At 42.5% G+C, this 16,890-nt stretch overlaps 1 protein-coding gene and 1 long non-coding RNA gene across 2 annotated transcripts; one reads left to right on the plus strand and one right to left on the minus strand.

Annotated features, from left to right (window-relative positions):
• The first annotated feature begins 1,847 nt into the window (after window positions 1-1,847).
• On the plus strand, window positions 1,848-16,837 carry LOC137197776 (lactose-binding lectin l-2-like). Its single transcript, XM_067611186.1, has 2 exons — window positions 1,848-2,284; window positions 16,202-16,837. Exon 2 carries the CDS (start codon window positions 16,262-16,264, stop codon window positions 16,739-16,741), a length of 480 nt encoding a protein of 159 aa, XP_067467287.1. The 5' UTR covers window positions 1,848-2,284; window positions 16,202-16,261; the 3' UTR covers window positions 16,742-16,837.
• Window positions 7,290-16,030, minus strand: LOC137197780 (uncharacterized). Its single transcript, XR_010931502.1, has 2 exons — window positions 15,570-16,030; window positions 7,290-8,651 (listed from the first exon to the last, which is right to left on the minus strand). It is a non-coding gene; the product is annotated as an uncharacterized lncRNA (long non-coding RNA).
• Window positions 16,838-16,890: the final 53 nt, after the last annotated feature.

The following is a 16,890-nucleotide window of genomic DNA, read 5'->3' on the forward strand; positions in this document are numbered from 1 at the left end:
AAGACCTGGGCTGATGCAGAGCTCCACTGTGTGTCAGCGAGGGCCAACCTGGTGTCTATCCACAGTCTGGATCACAAAAAATATACAAATATACAATTTAAAGTGTATGAACAGAAGTTATTTCTCCAACTCTTACTTTCACCATTGTTGGATATTCATGTAGTCAACTCCTGTAATTCAATAAAAAAATCTTTGGGAGTCTGCAAATTTCAGTGTGCAGACAAACTCTCAATTTCTTTTATTTTCATGAATATTGAACATTCACAATCTGGAACACAAAAAATATACAAATATACAATTTTACGTGTGTGTACAGAAGTTATTTTTCTAACTCTTACTTTCAGAATTGTTAGACATTCGCATAGTCAACTCCAATGGTTCAATAAAAAAATCTTTGGGAGTCTGCAAATTTCAGTGTGCGGACAAACTCTCAATTTCCTTTATTTTCCTGAACTAGGGCAATGCCCATTCAAAATGTGCCTGTTCAGAACAGTCCTTTCTCAATACCTAGAGATTTGTGCTGCTTCCCTAAATGCCTCTCATGCAGACTATCAGTAGACTCTACAATTTATTGATGCTCCCTAAACGCCTGACACTCAGGATATCTGGAGACTACAATTTTGAATTGAACTGAAGTTGATCGGATGAACTGTAGAGCCTGTTCAAAACATGCCTGAGACATCCTGCACTATGTCTTGAACATACATACGAAGTTCTCAGGTGTGAGGGGAATAGAGCGTGACTCTCTAAACTTCAATTCATTCTCTATGGTAGTTCTTATCACCACGGATGTAATCCCATCTCTGACCACAATGTGGTTGCTGTCAGTATTTCTGTTCGTTGGGCAGAAGAAGAAGCAAATCAACGTTGTACAAGCAATGTTGTTTATGAGGTATTTTATATATTTCTGAATGTGCCTGAGACATCCAGCACTAAGTCTTGAAAGTATATGCCAAGTTTCATTCACAGGAACATTACACAGATCAATAGTGGGGCTTAAGTCTCTTAAACATTCTTAAATCATTTACATTATGGATGTAATCCCACCTCTGACCACAATGTGGGTTGCAATGGCAGGGTGGCATGGTCTGTATTTCCGCTCGTTGACTCCACAGGCAGAAATAGAAGCAAATCAACATTATCAATGTGATTTATGAGATATTTTTTTAATATATTTCTCAAGAACCACTCATCCAAACAACTTCACACATTGACATTAATCCACCTGCCGGGTATGAAGTAGATCGGATGAACAGCTCTTGAGATACGCGAAGGACAAACCCACATACATACAGACAGAGATTCCTTGCTTTATATAGAGAGATAATGAATATTCACACATGTAACTCCAGTGATTGGTCAAAAGGAATATTAGTAGTAATACAGTAGTTTTTCTATTTTTCTATGTATTTTTCTATATAATAGTTTTTATGGTAACTTTTTGGATTACTCATGTGATTTAAGATCTATATTTGATTTAACTTTTGAAGTGTTCTATTTTATATGTGCCTGTATAATATTGATGTTGTTTCAAGTTGTTTTTGCCCTTTTCTTAGAGGTGCAACCCCTGGGTAAATTCCCAGTTAAAATGGGCATAGAAGTAGAAACCATACCATTGCTACAATATTAGGCCCTGTCATTTGAGCATCAATCTTTTCCTAGGTTGTTTACAACATATATCTCAACGTGAGGTATGACAGACTATCTTGTTTATTTTTAGTGAGTGTATTTTTTTTAGAGTGTTTTCCTGCCTCGGATTAGTCTGTATAGAGATACATGACGTTTCTAAAATTACGATTGGTTAAGGGGCGGGTCTATCACGCAGAGCAACGGGAGTGTGAGCTTCTTTGAGACGAGAGTCAGTGTGTGTGTTCGGGTGCTGTGGCGAATAGCTACAAAAGTTAGTTAACCGTCAGATTAAGTGAGTCCAGTAACAGCCTAACTCATTTGTAAGGAGTTGGTTAAATGGCTAGGAGTTTTCGCCTTTGGCATTGTGTCTCATTTTAACGCTGTAGGCTGCTCCTGCTGCTTAGTTATTAGTTAGCATGCACGCTAATGTTATGCTAGCGTTTTATGTATGGACTCTGAAGCCCGCTCTCAGCATCAGACTGGGCACCTTTGGCTTTAGAGAGAAACCTACCGTTTCTTTCTTCTTTTTTCACTGGGACTTTCCTTCTTCATCGCTGCTGGGACGGAATGCGGACTTCCCTTCACCTTGCCTGGTACGGAGTTTGGTCTGGGGTCGGCCATCACAGTAAAGAGACGGTTTAACTGTCCGGCGTGGGTGAGTAACCCACAAGAGAAACTTGAAGTAGGGATGCACGATATTGGATTTTTTGCCGATATCCAATATGCCGATATTTCCAACTCATCGTGGCCGATTGCCGATTTTTTTCCAGCTGGCTGAGGAGGCTATTATGCATGCAAGCAGAGATTGTACTAAGTATGATCAAGAAAGACAATATATGAAGGAAGAACTTAGGAGGACTGGAGTTCAGGAGCTCAGCGTTAAAACTTTAATGAACCTGACACGTGGATGGAGCAGTAGAGTTTTCTTTGAGTTTACTAGACAGACAGGATTAAATGTGTAGGATTTAATCTCTGGTCCACACTCCGGAGCAGAAGGTAGCGGTAATGCACCTAATACGCTGGTTGCCAACTGCATTTATAAATCAAAAATTTTTTTTTTCCAAACAGAGTGGTACATCCTGTCAGTCGAGGTGTTTCCTCTCCGTGCAGCCGATCATAGCAGCTCCTCTACGGACTGTTTCTCACTGATGGTGCTTCCCCGCGCAGGCTCTACTTCACTCAAGTCGGGGCAGCTTGAGTGAAGTGGAGCCATCAGGGTGAAACAGTCCGTGGAGGGAAGTACAGTCAGGGGGCAGAGGAGATGGCAACAAATCAGCCTCTCATAATCGGCAGAAATGGCCGATGCCGATATTTAATTTTAAAGCTTTTATCGGCTGATACCGATGACATGCTGATAATATCATGCATCCCTAACTTGAAGTGTTGTTTATTCATGCAATCTGGGTGTTAATTGAGGTAATAGCTGTTGGATAGTTCATATCAGCTTAAAAGTACAGATTATTTTCTGCACAGTTAGAACTGCTAGATGCCGTGGATATTGTGGTGCAGAGCAGGTTAACTCACCCTAAGAGAACACCAAACGTGCTTTTGTTTTATTCTCTTTGTTGGGACGGGCAGGAGTGTGTTTGGTTATTAGCAATAATTCATAATTATCTATGATAATTATGAATTATGAAATCAAAAGATTATTAATATCAATCAATAATTCAGACACCAACTGTTGGATCCTTGAGGAGCACAGTTGGTTATTAACAATGATTAACAATTATCAGTAATAATTGATTAATTATAAAATTAATAGAATTATTAACATGTACTAACAAATACAGGGCATCACCTGGAAACCGGGACCAATAACCAAACAAGGTAGTCTTATAGGGATATTAATATTCTCAAGTGAACAAAGAAGGGTTGAATTCGAGCTCTGACTCCTTCAATCAGCCACTTTTAACAAGATGTTAGACACACTAGTGACAAAAGAACTTCTCTTTAAAGATATAACAGTATTTATTAAACTTAGCAAGGTCAACAAAGTTAACAAATGCTTCATTCAATAAACTACTAAACTTCTAAAATCTAATTCTACCAAGCAAAACACAAACAGCTATGTACAGGGTTGAACACATGCAGGGGAGTGCATGTGTGCGTGTGTGTGTATATGTGAGTGTGTGTGTGTGTGTGTGTGTGTGCCAAGATGGCGACTTGGCCTGACGTGATGACGTCATCGGTCTGCGACGCGGACGTGACTATGGGAGGAAGTCATGTCACGTGAGAACCGAATGGCGGAAATACGGCGGTGTCTTGGTTAGACAATAGCAAGATGGCGCCGCCTGGTGGTCGGCGTCTTGCACTCACCCAATTCCGTGAAAAACACACATGTCTGATGGAGGATAAGGAAAGACAAAGCAAAGCTTTGTCTGACGTTATCTGACCATCAGATGTGCAGAAAGATGTAGGTGCTGGTTTGTGTGTGTGTGTGCACGCATGTGTGTCTGTGTTTGTTAGTCGCAAGAGAGGGAGGAGGGAAAGCGATCGTGAGGGGAAGAGAAGCAGTTCCTTTGTCCACAGACAGCATGCGTATGGATGGCAGTCTGTAATGCACGTTGTCTGGTTTCTGATCGACCAAGCAACTTACTTACTCACTCACGGTGGCACAAATACAGCAGTAGTCCCGAGCGGGACAAACACAAAACAGTCTAGGGTGGTGAACACAACTAAACAGGCAGCAATCTTAAAATACTCTTAAGAGTAAGCAGGAAAAATGGACTCGGCGGTCCGTCAACTCACACAACAAATAAACAGTAGCAATAAAGCTAAAAAGCTAAATGCTAAACAACAGCACTGATGCTGAAAAGAACACACATCTAACACTGCCTCTGCCCAGACTCATGCCTCTTACTTGGTCCCTTAAGAAAGTGGGCAGGGTGTGTGTGAAGTCCATCTTTGTCCGGTTCTGTCCGGCTCTGTTCAGCTCTGTCCTTGGTTCGGATGCAGACGGTGGCCGTTCTCGCGCTGTGGCGACTCTCCGGCAAGCTGGCTCTCAGCGGCGTGGCGGAGAACAGCAGAGTCGACTCAGTGAAGAAGAGCAGGGCAGAGAAGTTCCACGTCTTCCTGAAGAAACTCCGTCTCTTTCTTCTCGAGGGAATTTGAGGACGCTGGTTGCAGCAGCGGTCTCTCTTGGATCCGGGAATGTGTTCGGGTGAACACGGGCAAAGTCTCGTCTCGTCCGGCGAGGGGAAAGACTTTGGTGAGGGGAAAAACACGTGCGTGGGGTACCCCCTTTAGTCAAGCTGACTCACAGAGGAACAGAAGTTACCCCTAGCTCAGTGACATGGGAAAGGCGTGTTTTTCAGGGTGTGCTCAGTTTTTAAAGGGGCGGTGATGTCATGGCTGTGTCATCAGGATGCTCTGCCCTGCAGGAGCATCTCTGCCAATGAGGGACTGTATGTTGACTGTTCCTTGCAGAGGTATGAAAATCGCAAAGCATCCCTGGAAATGGAGTTTGCAATGGACTCCCATTGTCTATAAGCAGCATTTTGGCGCTATTCCTTTGTCTCGTTGGAAACAGGAAAAAGCACCTCGTGGTCAGGCTTCACAGGTTACATGTAGGCCTTCTCTGTGTGACCTTGTGGTTTGAGGCCCAACATCTTTAAATTTTGGTGAATAAATTATATAATTTCATATAAATTTCCTCTTTGTAGGAACAGTTAGGAGCCAAGGTTTCAAAGGGAAGGGGTCAAGCGTTACAGTTAGACAGTCACTTTAGTCTACTTCCATTTCAGCTGGAATGTTTGGAAGTGTTATCTTGTCTATATGGTAATATTGGACATATTAAAAAAGAGGTGATACAAGTGATTAGTATTAGGATGTCGTTTAAGTTAAAGAACCCAGGGCGCTGTATCTCAGGGTAGTTAATACTGGGGAAAATGCTACAGAGGTTTTTTTCTTTTCCACATGTGGAAGTATCAGGCAGTGTCCAGCTCTGCCCTGATTGGTTCAGCTTGGGAGCAGATTGACTCTCAATCATGCAGCTCACAATCACCTAAGTGCTGAATGTGTTTGTGCCTATATATTGTTTGTCTTGCTCTGTGATGGTGATTTAACAAAACCTGACGAAGTCTCTGGTAGGTCGAAATGTTGCTCAATTAAATTTGCTAGGAGTTATTAGTACAGTGTGCAGATCTTTTTTCTGATTTTTGCCAAAAGAAATATTCACTCAGCTTTTCAGTAGTCTCAAATTTTTCTTTTTTGTCCCAGTTGGACTATACAAAATGTATTTTTTTTATAGAATTACAACAACCTCTTGCACATTTGTGTAGATTGAAATGATTGTTTTAGTTAAAGTGCTTTTACATGTCTGTTCTAGATTTTCATACTCTTTGCTTGTTGATTAAATGAAGGAACAGCACATGAATTTCATATTCTGATTCATCAATAATAGGGAGTTTTGTTACCTTCAAGCAGGCTCCCCCAGAGGCCAATAATTCTCTTTTTAACTGCAACGATCACGGTTTTTAGGGGCAGTCTGAGATTTCTTGGGGCATTTTTGCCCTTGCCCCCCGCCAATTTCCGACGCTGTTTGGGGTATACTTAAGAAATGTGTAGCTTTTCCAGTATATATGTGTATATTTTAAACTGCCACTCTTCACATACACACAACATAACTGTTGGGCCGAACCTACCTAAAACATTTAATCTGACATCTACCAGTAAATCCAGAGTTTTACATTTACTAACATGAGCAAACATATCTGTGGAGGTCTGCTTATACAGCTCCTCAATGGCAATTACAATGAGCCATTTTAATTCATTATGACTTTGAGATATTTAAAGCAATAGTGAATCTCTAATTTTTCTCCATTTCATAATAACTTTATTTTGCAAATATCAACTTTTCTACAACCGAAAACTAAAACTTGAGTTGTATAAATGTTGACCATCAATGTCCATTTCTCGCAGAAGTCACATTTGTTTTATTTCTTCACCTGCTGGTTTGCGTAAATTCAAAGTACTTGGCTGTCCCAGCTATTTATATTCTGTTTTAGATAAATATGGGAACAGCACAGGTGTAACAACTGTTATGATGCAATCACAAGTACACTACCTAAAATACATGTAAATATATTTTTATGTATTCAAAACTCAATATTTACTTGGTTCTGATGGTAAAATCACACTGTCTTGAGTTAGTTTATATTAGATCTATTTAACACAGGCAGCAGTCAGGGCTTAATACACTTTTTATATCTGTTCTAACTGAGGCTCTGGGCTTTTTCCCAAATCATTTTAGTGCCAAGAGCATCTTTACTTCATCACAAGGCAACATTCAAAGGTGAACAATTTAGTGTTAAGATCAGCTAAGTCCTTGTCAAGCATTAAAAACTCTTTCAAAGACAGACTGTGATCGCTTTTTATGACCAACACTTCCCTCAAATGATCACAGAAAATAAACATTCTTCTTGGCACTTTTTGGTAGTGCATGGAGAAAAGATATATTCATTCCTTGACTCAGTTTTGTTTTAAACAACACCAATCTGTATTTACCTCACAGGGTCCTTATTGGGGTGGAAGGAGAGTGAATGGATTAGACCTTATATATTATTTGAATAAGTTGTAGGTTTTGTGTTGTTGTGGATTTTCGGAGCTGATGCACTGGCAGTTGTCAGTTTGAAGAAGAGAAGACCAAACCAAACTTCGTATGATGATTCTGGGAAAACTTTAATGAAGAACCTTGCAAGGGAGAGCGACTCAAGGGACACCTCCTGTTCGTACGGTGTCCCCAAACTCGTCTGACCCTCACAGTCCAAGACCAGCCTTTAAGCCAATCATAGAAACTAGTTCGTCAGTTCCGAATCATAAACCTATGACCTAAATCTGTATCTTTGGTTTGTCTTGTTGCGTCTGATGATGACCTGCATTCTGGCCTTGGTTCGCCTGTGAGGCTCCTGGTTTATTAAACAACATGTGTTATCTTCTGTTTGAGAGAACAGAAGAGTACAGCTTGACATTCTGTTGTCCTGGTCAGTTATGGAATATCCATAACAATCCCCTCTTATTGATCAAAAGATCAATACAAATTACCAATTTATGACTGGACTGGTGGACTGTAAGGGCACAAACAGAGTAGAAACAACATCCGCACAACAGATAACAATTCTCACACAAAAGTAATACAAGAATCAACAATTGCATTGAACAAAATCAAAAGTAAAATCATCAAAACACATAATCATTTAAACACATAATGCAATAACAATAAAAGCAAACAATCAGTAAATTAGATAAAAAAAACCCCTCTTATGTACCCCTTTAAAACAACTGTCATGTGACCCATGAGTTCTGTCTTCCAACCACCAGGGGCAGTAGTGAGGCAAATCCTCAAAGAAGATCTCCTAGAACACCAAAGCGTTAAAGGAGGTCATTGACAGAGGTCACCAGTCACATGCGCAAACAACCTAAGACAAGACACTTCCTGCCTCTTACTAGATGAAATCCTAGCAACTTAAAGGGGAGTCATACAAACATTTGATTACATCATAACAATAAAACAAATCAATCACAAAGTGAAGTCTTCAACCCATGCACTTTGCGTACAGTAGAGGGCCATCACCATGGAGAGGTTACTAGCACATACGATGCATGGTGATGTGGAATCCATCCTCCTGGAGTGATCCTCTTCGTCGACGTGGATGAACTCTGCTTCGTCTCAAACAGTGTTTTATCATATGTAGACCACCGCCATAGTGTTGTAGAGTCCCAATGGGCTCATTGATTTGTCCGTATGTCCAAGATCTGGCTCTTGGTCTGCATTTTCTGGATCATTCTGCAAAGGGCGCCCCTGTCCATGGGGCACTGGGTTCATGGCACCGACTGTGTCATGAGAAGGAAAGCCTTTCCGCTCTCCTTCGCCTGGAATCAGAGAGACTCCTGTCTCTCTCTCATTTGGACCGACTTGATCTGTCCCCTGCCCGAACCTACTTGTGGCGTGGATCCATTCTGCTCTGCCTTCGACCTTCAGGGCCGTCCTAGTAGTCAGCAGCACCTGGTATGGACCTTTCCACCTAGGAGACAAAGACACTTTTTCCAGAGATTTGATTAATACCAGGTCACCTTCTCGAAAGGAATGAATTGGTTCTTCCGATGGTTTGGGGAGTCTGTCAGCCACCTGTAAATGATACTTTCTCAAAATCTCTGTTAGTCTTTTCACATACTCAGTCATGAACTCATCCGTCCAAAGCAGAGTAGCTTTGTGTGGTGTCAGTGGGGGACTTGTCCCTGTGGACATTGGTCTTCCCATCAGCACCTCGTGAGGACTCAGTCCTGTAGTTGCACTTGGTGCACTCCGAATGGAGTACAGCACAATCGGCAGTGCATCAGGCCATTTCAGGCCTGTGGCTAGGACTGTTTTGGTCAATCTGTCTTTGATAGTTGCATTCATTCTCTCAACTTGACCTGAACTCTGTGGATGATAAGGAACATGTAACTGCCACTTAAATCCTAAGATTTCTGACAGTCCCTGAGTGATTTTTGACACAAAAGCTGGACCTCTGTCCCTATCTATTCCCTGCGGCACTCCGTACCTAGGGATTACCTCTTTTAGCAGACACTTTACAACTGTTCTTGCATCTTCTTTTTTCGTTGCAAAAGCTTCTACCCACTTCGAGAACCTGTCGGTTATGACTAGCAAGTATTTGAAGCCTTGTGAGCTTGGCATATGTACAAAATCTATTTGCATATTTACAAAAGGACCTGATGGGGGTTCTAAGTGGTCATGTTTCACTGTGCTATTCTTTTTTCTGGTCTGTTGACATATCATACAACTATCCACAAGTGTTTGTGAAACTTGAGTAATGCCTGGAGCAAACCACTGTGAGCGAATAACATCATTCATCACCCCTCTTCCAACATGCGCTGGACCATGCGTCACACGTGCCAGTACATGAAGGAGAGCTCGAGGGCAAACCGGTCGACCATCAGGGTGGAGCCACAAGCCAGACTCCGCGTCAACTTTACAACCTTTACGCAACCAAAGACTTCGCTCCCTGTCATCAGCGTGATTTTGCATTGTCACGACATCATTAGCGGAAGGAACTGGAATTGGATTGGTAGGTTGTGTGGAGGCACATTGAAGTACCAAAGAGGGAGAGGAAAGTGCCGCTTGTTTGGCTGCAGTGTCAGCCATTGCATTTCCTCGTGAAACAGGATCAGTTCCATTCGTGTGAGCAGCACATTTGATGATTGCAAGCTGAGATGGGCGCAAAATAGCATCTAACAGGTCATTAACCAAAGTGTGATGCTGTAGTGGTTTTCCAGAAGATGACACAAAACCTCTCATCTTCCATAACTGGCCAAAATCATGAGCAGCGCCAAATGCATATCTTGAGTCAGTGTAAATAGTAGCCACCTTACCAGAAGCAAGAATACACGCTCTAGTTAGAGCATACAGTTCTGCTGCTTGAGCAGAGGTACCTGGAGGCAGTGCTTTTGCCTCTACTACCCCCCAATCGTTAACTACTGCATAGCCAGCTAGATGTGTGCTATCAGATGGTCTGCTAGCTGAACCATCAGTGTAAAAAATCAAATCAGAATTGGGTATTGGTGTCTGCAACAAGTCTGGCCTTGGGGATGTACACAGGTCAATAGTTGTGATGCAATCATGCTCATCATCTGTGTCAATCAATGGAAGGAGAGTAGCTGGATTCAATGGAGGTGAGCGTTTTAAAGTGATGTGTGGACTATGAAGAATGATTGCTTCATAGCCTGAACGACGTGCAGCTGTCATGTGTTGGGTAGCAGATGTGTTCAAGATGTGAAGTACTGCATGTGGAACGTGCACAACACAGTCATGAGCCAGTACAATTGGAGAAGATTTCTCAATCATGATGGCAACGGCGGCCACCGCTCTTAAGCAACCTGGTATGCCAAGAACCACAGGGGTTAGTCGAGAGGAGTAGTACGCAACTGGACGGTAATGAGACCCATGTTTTTGCACGAGAATGCCTGTAGCAAAGCCATCTCGTTCATGTACATGCAGATGGAACGGCTGATGATAGTCCGGCAGCCCCAATGCCGGAGCCAAGGTGAGAGCATGTTTCAGGTCCTGAAAAGCTTTGTTCATGTCCTCAGTCCACTGCACCTTGGGAGGAGCTGATTGCAGTGTGGCGTTTCGCAAAACAGAGTCCATAGCAGCATACTCAAAGATCCAATGTCTGCAATAATTCGCCATCCCCAAGAACGAGAGCATTTGTTTCTTGGTTGTGGGAGGAGGCATGTTAACCAGCAGTTTCAACCTCTCCGGTGACAACAGGCGCTGTCCATTTTTCAAAACATGACCCAAGTATGTCACCTCAGACCGACAAAATTGCAGTTTGGCAAGTGATGCTCTATGACCACACTCAGCTAGTCTCTGTAGGAGCAAGATGGAGTCCGTTCGACAAGCTTCCTGTGATGGTGAAGCTATCAGGAGGTCATCTGCATACTGTAGGAGAGTGGAGCCCCCTGGAAAGTGGAGGTCATCCAAGTCCCGTTTCACTGCTGCTGCGTAAACTGTAGGACTCTCGACAAAACCCTGAGGCAAACGCTGCCAGGTGTACTGTTTTCCTTTGAATGTGAATGCAAACAGATACTGGCTATCTGGATGCAACGGGATTGAGAAAAAAGCTGAACTCAAATCAATGACTGTGTAGTGTGTTGAGTTGGATGGTAGTGAAGCTAAAATCGAATTTGTGTCTGGCACAATTGGAGCTGTTGGCACTACAATGCTATTAATAGCTTGCAAATCTTGTACAAAACGCCATTCATCTGGGCGGTTTGCTTTTGGAATGGGTAAAATGGGTGTGTTACATGGGCTCGTTGTTTGAACCAACACACCTTGATCCAGTAAAGACTGAATTACACCTTCAATACCAGCAATTGACTTGTGTGGCAAATTGTATTGCCTGACCATTGGTAGTTTAGCACCAGGTTTGAGTGTGACTTCGTGAGGTGGAGCCGAATTCACAAAACCCACATGGTTTTTATGTTTAGCCCATAAAATAGATGGAACCTCTGAAAGCTCTGATGGAGGCCCATACTGTGTGGGGAGGGGTGGTTGTTGCAAAACAAACCTACTCTGAGGTAGCTGGATGTGCTCAGTTAAAGATAACATGTACAGCTCAAGGCCCAAGTGTGTTATTGTTTGAGTTTGAGGAGTCTGCGCAGCTCCTCTCAATGCCTGGCACTGTGCCACCATGCTTTCAAGCTGTTGTGGGTCACAGCCAGGAGAGACAGCTACAGTGATGTATGGAAATGAATCTTTATCATTAACCAATTTGCGCTGTGCGTCAGATAACCGAATTGGAATTGCACATCCCTGTGGACCAACAAACAAACATTGTTCACACTCCAACCCCTCTTGTGTATTCAAAAACACATCAGCTAATTGTTTGTACACCTCTGGGGGGTTAAATGCTGCTGTACAGTGACACTGTAGTACAGGCCTCATGGCAGACATCTGTGTTGCACATGCTGGTGAAATTTGAGCAATTTTTTGAATGCTAGATACTGTGAAACTGGAAGCCATGTTAAAATCAGTCAATGACCAACAATACAAACAATCAGCAATAGTTTTCAAAAACTGAAATGCATGAGCAGCCTTCACATCAGGTAGGCTTAAAAACAATCCATCAGGTGTGCATTGAATGGTGGCATGTAGCTTGCAAAGTAAATCTCGTCCCATGAGATTAATTGGACTTTTCTCAGAAATCAGGAAAGAATGTTGCACATCTGAACCTTCAACAGTTATTTTAGCTCTCTGTGATAGTGGCTCAACAACAGGAACGCCGGAAACACCCACGGTGGTGACAAAATTAGGTGTTGGTGTACATACATGCTCATCAGCTTTAACAGTGGAAATTGTGGCCCCACTATCTACCATAATGTCAACTCTACTACCATTTACTTCAACAGGCATTATTGGATCTTCTGAAGGATCTTTTGAAAGTCGAATTACAGCTGCTTGAATGGGAAATGTTTTTTCTGATCCTGCCCCTCTATGGCCTCCCTATGCTTGATTGTAATATTGTCCATGATTCACATTATCAACATGTGGAGGAGGTGGTAGTGGTTGTTGTTGTTGTTGTGGTAAAGCAAGGGGGGCTGTTTGTTGGAAATTCCTTGTTTGGTGATCCTGGAATGGGTAATTTTGCTTGTTCTGACGACGACCACTTCTACACTCATTAGCCCAATGTCCCGCTTTCCCACATTTGTGACACTTTCCCGGTTTTCGCTTGTTATTGTTTTTGAAATGCTGTTGTCCACCCCCCTGTCGCGCATGCTGTAACATTTGTTTTGGGAAGGAGGCAGATTTGTCTTCAGCAAAAACTTCACACCTATCTAGCGCCATCATTTTGTTTACCGTTGCTTTCCAGTCTTTGGTTTGCCAATCGGTGACAGACAATTTGTATGCAGCTGCAACATTTGGTTTTAGATTTTGCACAAAGGTTGTAACAACAAAATATTCATTTCCTTCTCGTCCTATTCCTGCATTGCTATCCCAAGTACGTGTAAATCTGTTAACAAACTCAGGTACAGTTTCATATGCATCTTGGACACAGTGAATTACTTTATTAAAGTCAGTGCGCTGTCGTGCACATTTTCTTATTGCTGTTTTTGCTTCTTCATTTAACCAGTCAATCATGGTTCTATGAGGAGGCCACTGGCCATCCTCTGTCCGAGCAGGGAAAAGAAATTCACCTTTGCACAAATCCCACTCCGTTCTGTATGAGCCAGCAAGTAATTGTTCAACATCAGGTATCAGACAGTTATACACAGAGCATACATATCTTAACCATCCCCAGTATTCATCTGGGTTTGTGGTCGGATTGGGGGCATTTTGTGTCATTCCAACTATCTCAGCAGGAGTCCATGGTTTGCAGACAGCTGTGTTGCCAACCATGATTTTTGGAGCATTTATTGAGGTGGATGTAATGTTTAGAGGGGGCTCTAAAATGTTAGTTTTCGATCTTGTATGTCTTTCCAGATGTGAATGTGTCATTCTAGTTGTACCTCGTCTCTGTGTCATCTTTGGCCTGACTGCAGGTTCTGTGTCGTCACTATGGTCTGTGTCAGACTCCTCCCCCTTACCTCTGGCTCCTTGTAACTCAAGTTCTACCTCACTTTCTCCTGAGCTGTCCTGAGTGTCTATCTCTGTTTCTTCAGCAACGGCAGCTAAATGTCTTTTCTTTTCCTTTCTTTTCTGGCTTTTTACCTGTTTGAATGACAAATTAGCTTTCTTTTCTTTTTCTGCAGCTTTCCTAGCTTTTTCTTCGTCGGCTCTATCTTTCTTTTCCTGTTTAACTCTTTCCCTTTCTCTAGCAGCCTGACTGTCTCTTTCCCTTTCTCTAGCTGCTATCTGCTCTTCTCTATTTTCTACTTCAGTCTGTAGTCTTTGTCCCTCAACAGCTGCGGCTAGTAAGAGAAATTCATCGTCAGTCTTTGCTTGTTGTGAAATGGTTTGATCAGTCATGTTAGCAGCTGAAAAGGGGTTTGAAGGTGAAAGTTGTGGAAAAATTGAAATCATTGTTTTGTTTGTGTGTGACTCTTGCAAAGGCACTCCAGCTTTGGATACAATGGTCAACAAAGTTTGTGGAGAGGGAGCATCAGTTTGCCGTTTTGCCCAACCGTATATGATAGCTTTGGAAATGGCCTTCACATTCTCACCATGCCTCTATTTAATTTTCATCATTTCTGTAGCTCTGGTTTGCAACTCTGCTTCCAACATAGGCAAGTGACATGCTGTCACACATTTAACACAGTTCTCCACTGCTGCTCTGAACTCATCAGAAAAACGATCAACTCTTTTTTCATCCAGACTCACTCCACACCTCTGACGAGCAACAGTTAACCACACATTTACACAATCTTTCATATACGCACTATCCCAAGATGGATTTCCAAAATCTGGGTTAACATTGTACTCAGCAATCTGAAGCTTATCTCTATCAAACGCTCCTTCGTATGGCCATTCGCCATCTGTCCACTGATTCATAAGGGAAGAAAATAGAAACACAAAAGTCCATCCTTTCAATCTACCAACAACTCCCGCCGGAGATTGTGGAGAAAACATCGCTCTATATTGTGCATCTGTGAGTGTGTGGGGGTTTGCTTCGGGAAGCTTATCAATGGCAGATTGACCTTTTACTTCTGAATTGGTGCGTTTGTTTCCTACTGAAACAGATTTGTTCTTTCTCTTGTGTTTTGGTGAATGAATTAATTTTGTAGTAGATTGTGTTCTACTCACTGCTTTAGACGTGTTGTTGCCCATTTTAACACATTTACATTAAAAACATCACACAAACAAACACATCAAACACAAAACAGACACATCAAACACAAAACAGACACATCAAAACTTTCCCAGCATCACCGAAGTTCTTTTTTTTTACACCTCTCTTCCTGGTGCAATAGCAGTGATCTGAAGCCAAACCGACGAAGCAACTCTTCGTCTTGTGTACACTGTTTATTGTTTGAAAAATTTTTTTACCGGCGCCCGACTCTAGGACTTAGAATCCCAAGTCTGAAAACATTTCTCACAGGACACAGAGTGGATGATCCCCGATCTTGGCTTAAACGAAATAGGCCAAATCCTACCCCGAAAACGTCTTTTCTATAGTTTAAACCTCAGGTGGGTCCCCCTGTGCCGGACGTAGCCCGAAGCTAGCCCAGAAATCCCAGCCACTTTTGTGGCACTGCAGGAGTTAAGACTCACTCAACTCTGCCTTTTTTTACCTCTTCACAACCACATGCTTTGCACCTGCTTATCACTGCACAGTTTCAACACATTTTCATGTGTTTAGATTCTTTAACCATCAGCTTTTTGCTTTTTTTTTTTTGTTCACTTTGTGACCACCTTTAAAGTGAAAGTGATGCACAGTTTCTTTGTGATTTCGTCAAACGCAGACATGGTAAGGCACAATAATAAAATAAAATTATGCACTTACCACGTCTTTGTTGTGTTGAAATCCTGTTCGTGACGCCAAATTGTTGTGGATTTTCGGAGCTGATGCACTGGCAGTTGTCAGTTTGAAGAAGAGAAGACCAAACCAAACTTCGTATGATGATTCTGGGAAAACTTTAATGAAGAACCTTGCAAGGGAGAGCGACTCAAGGGACACCTCCTGTTCGTACGGTGTCCCCAAACTCGTCTGACCCTCACAGTCCAAGACCAGCCTTTAAGCCAATCATAGAAACTAGTTCGTCAGTTCCGAATCATAAACCTATGACCTAAATCTGTATCTTTGGTTTGTCTTGTTGCGTCTGATGATGACCTGCATTCTGGCCTTGGTTCGCCTGTGAGGCTCCTGGTTTATTAAACAACATGTGTTATCTTCTGTTTGAGAGAACAGAAGAGTACAGCTTGACATTCTGTTGTCCTGGTCAGTTATGGAATATCCATAACATGTGTGACGTCTCCAGGTGTGCTGGTCTTTTTTGGCTCATGTTCAGATACTGTGTGGCGGTGTGCAACTGACAATGTTTGTCAAGTACACTTGGCCAATAATATTACACCAACAGTGCAGACACCCACTCCACAGCATATAAAAGAAAACAGACTGTTACTTGTCTCCTCCAGGATCTCCATCCCACTCACTGGTGCATATCAGCTCTGCTCCTGTGACACAGAGACACTATCATGCTCTTGTTCCTTTTCTTGTTTGGTCTGGCTCTGGCCACCGCATCTCCTTCAGGTGACCGTGAAGTGAAGCTACAGCAGGGCGACTGTCCCATGTTCTGGTACAGCTTCAACGGCCGCTGCTACAAGTACATTGCCACACGTATGACCTGGGCTGATGCAGAGTTCCACTGTGTGTCAGAGAGTGCCAACCTGGTGTCTATCCACAGTCTGAGTGAGAACAATTTTGTCAAATCCCTGATCAAGAACTTTGACCCTGCTGTCTCACCCACCTGGATCGGACTCAGTGACATCCACAAAGAAGGAAGATGGATGTGGTCTGATGGATCTGCAGTCCACTTTGTCTTTTGGGACAAAGACCAGCCAAACAATTCAGGAAACTGTGTGCACAACAACTTGGGCAGTCAGCTGAAATGGAATGACACTCCTTGTTCTGAGACATTCCCTTTTGTCTGTGTATCTCGCACAGTTTGTCCTTAGGATCTGAGATGGTTATGTCCGATTCAACCAATGACTTTCCACCTGTTGCTCTGTTGAAATGCATTGGTTCTCAACAATAAAAATATATTTCTGCAAGTTTATGTGTACAGAAAGTAATTTTTTATCAAGCCTTCATTTTTATGAATGAA

Source organism: Thunnus thynnus, chromosome 15 (genome assembly GCF_963924715.1).
Source record: "Thunnus thynnus chromosome 15, fThuThy2.1, whole genome shotgun sequence".
In the NCBI taxonomy this organism is placed as follows: Eukaryota; Metazoa; Chordata; class Actinopteri; order Scombriformes; family Scombridae; genus Thunnus; species Thunnus thynnus.

What these genes read in the sequence shown, in the direction of transcription:
- LOC137197776 (XM_067611186.1), top strand. Translation starts at nt 16,262, where the DNA reads ATGCTCTTGTTCCTTTTCTTGTTTGGTCTGGCTCTGGCCACCGCATCT.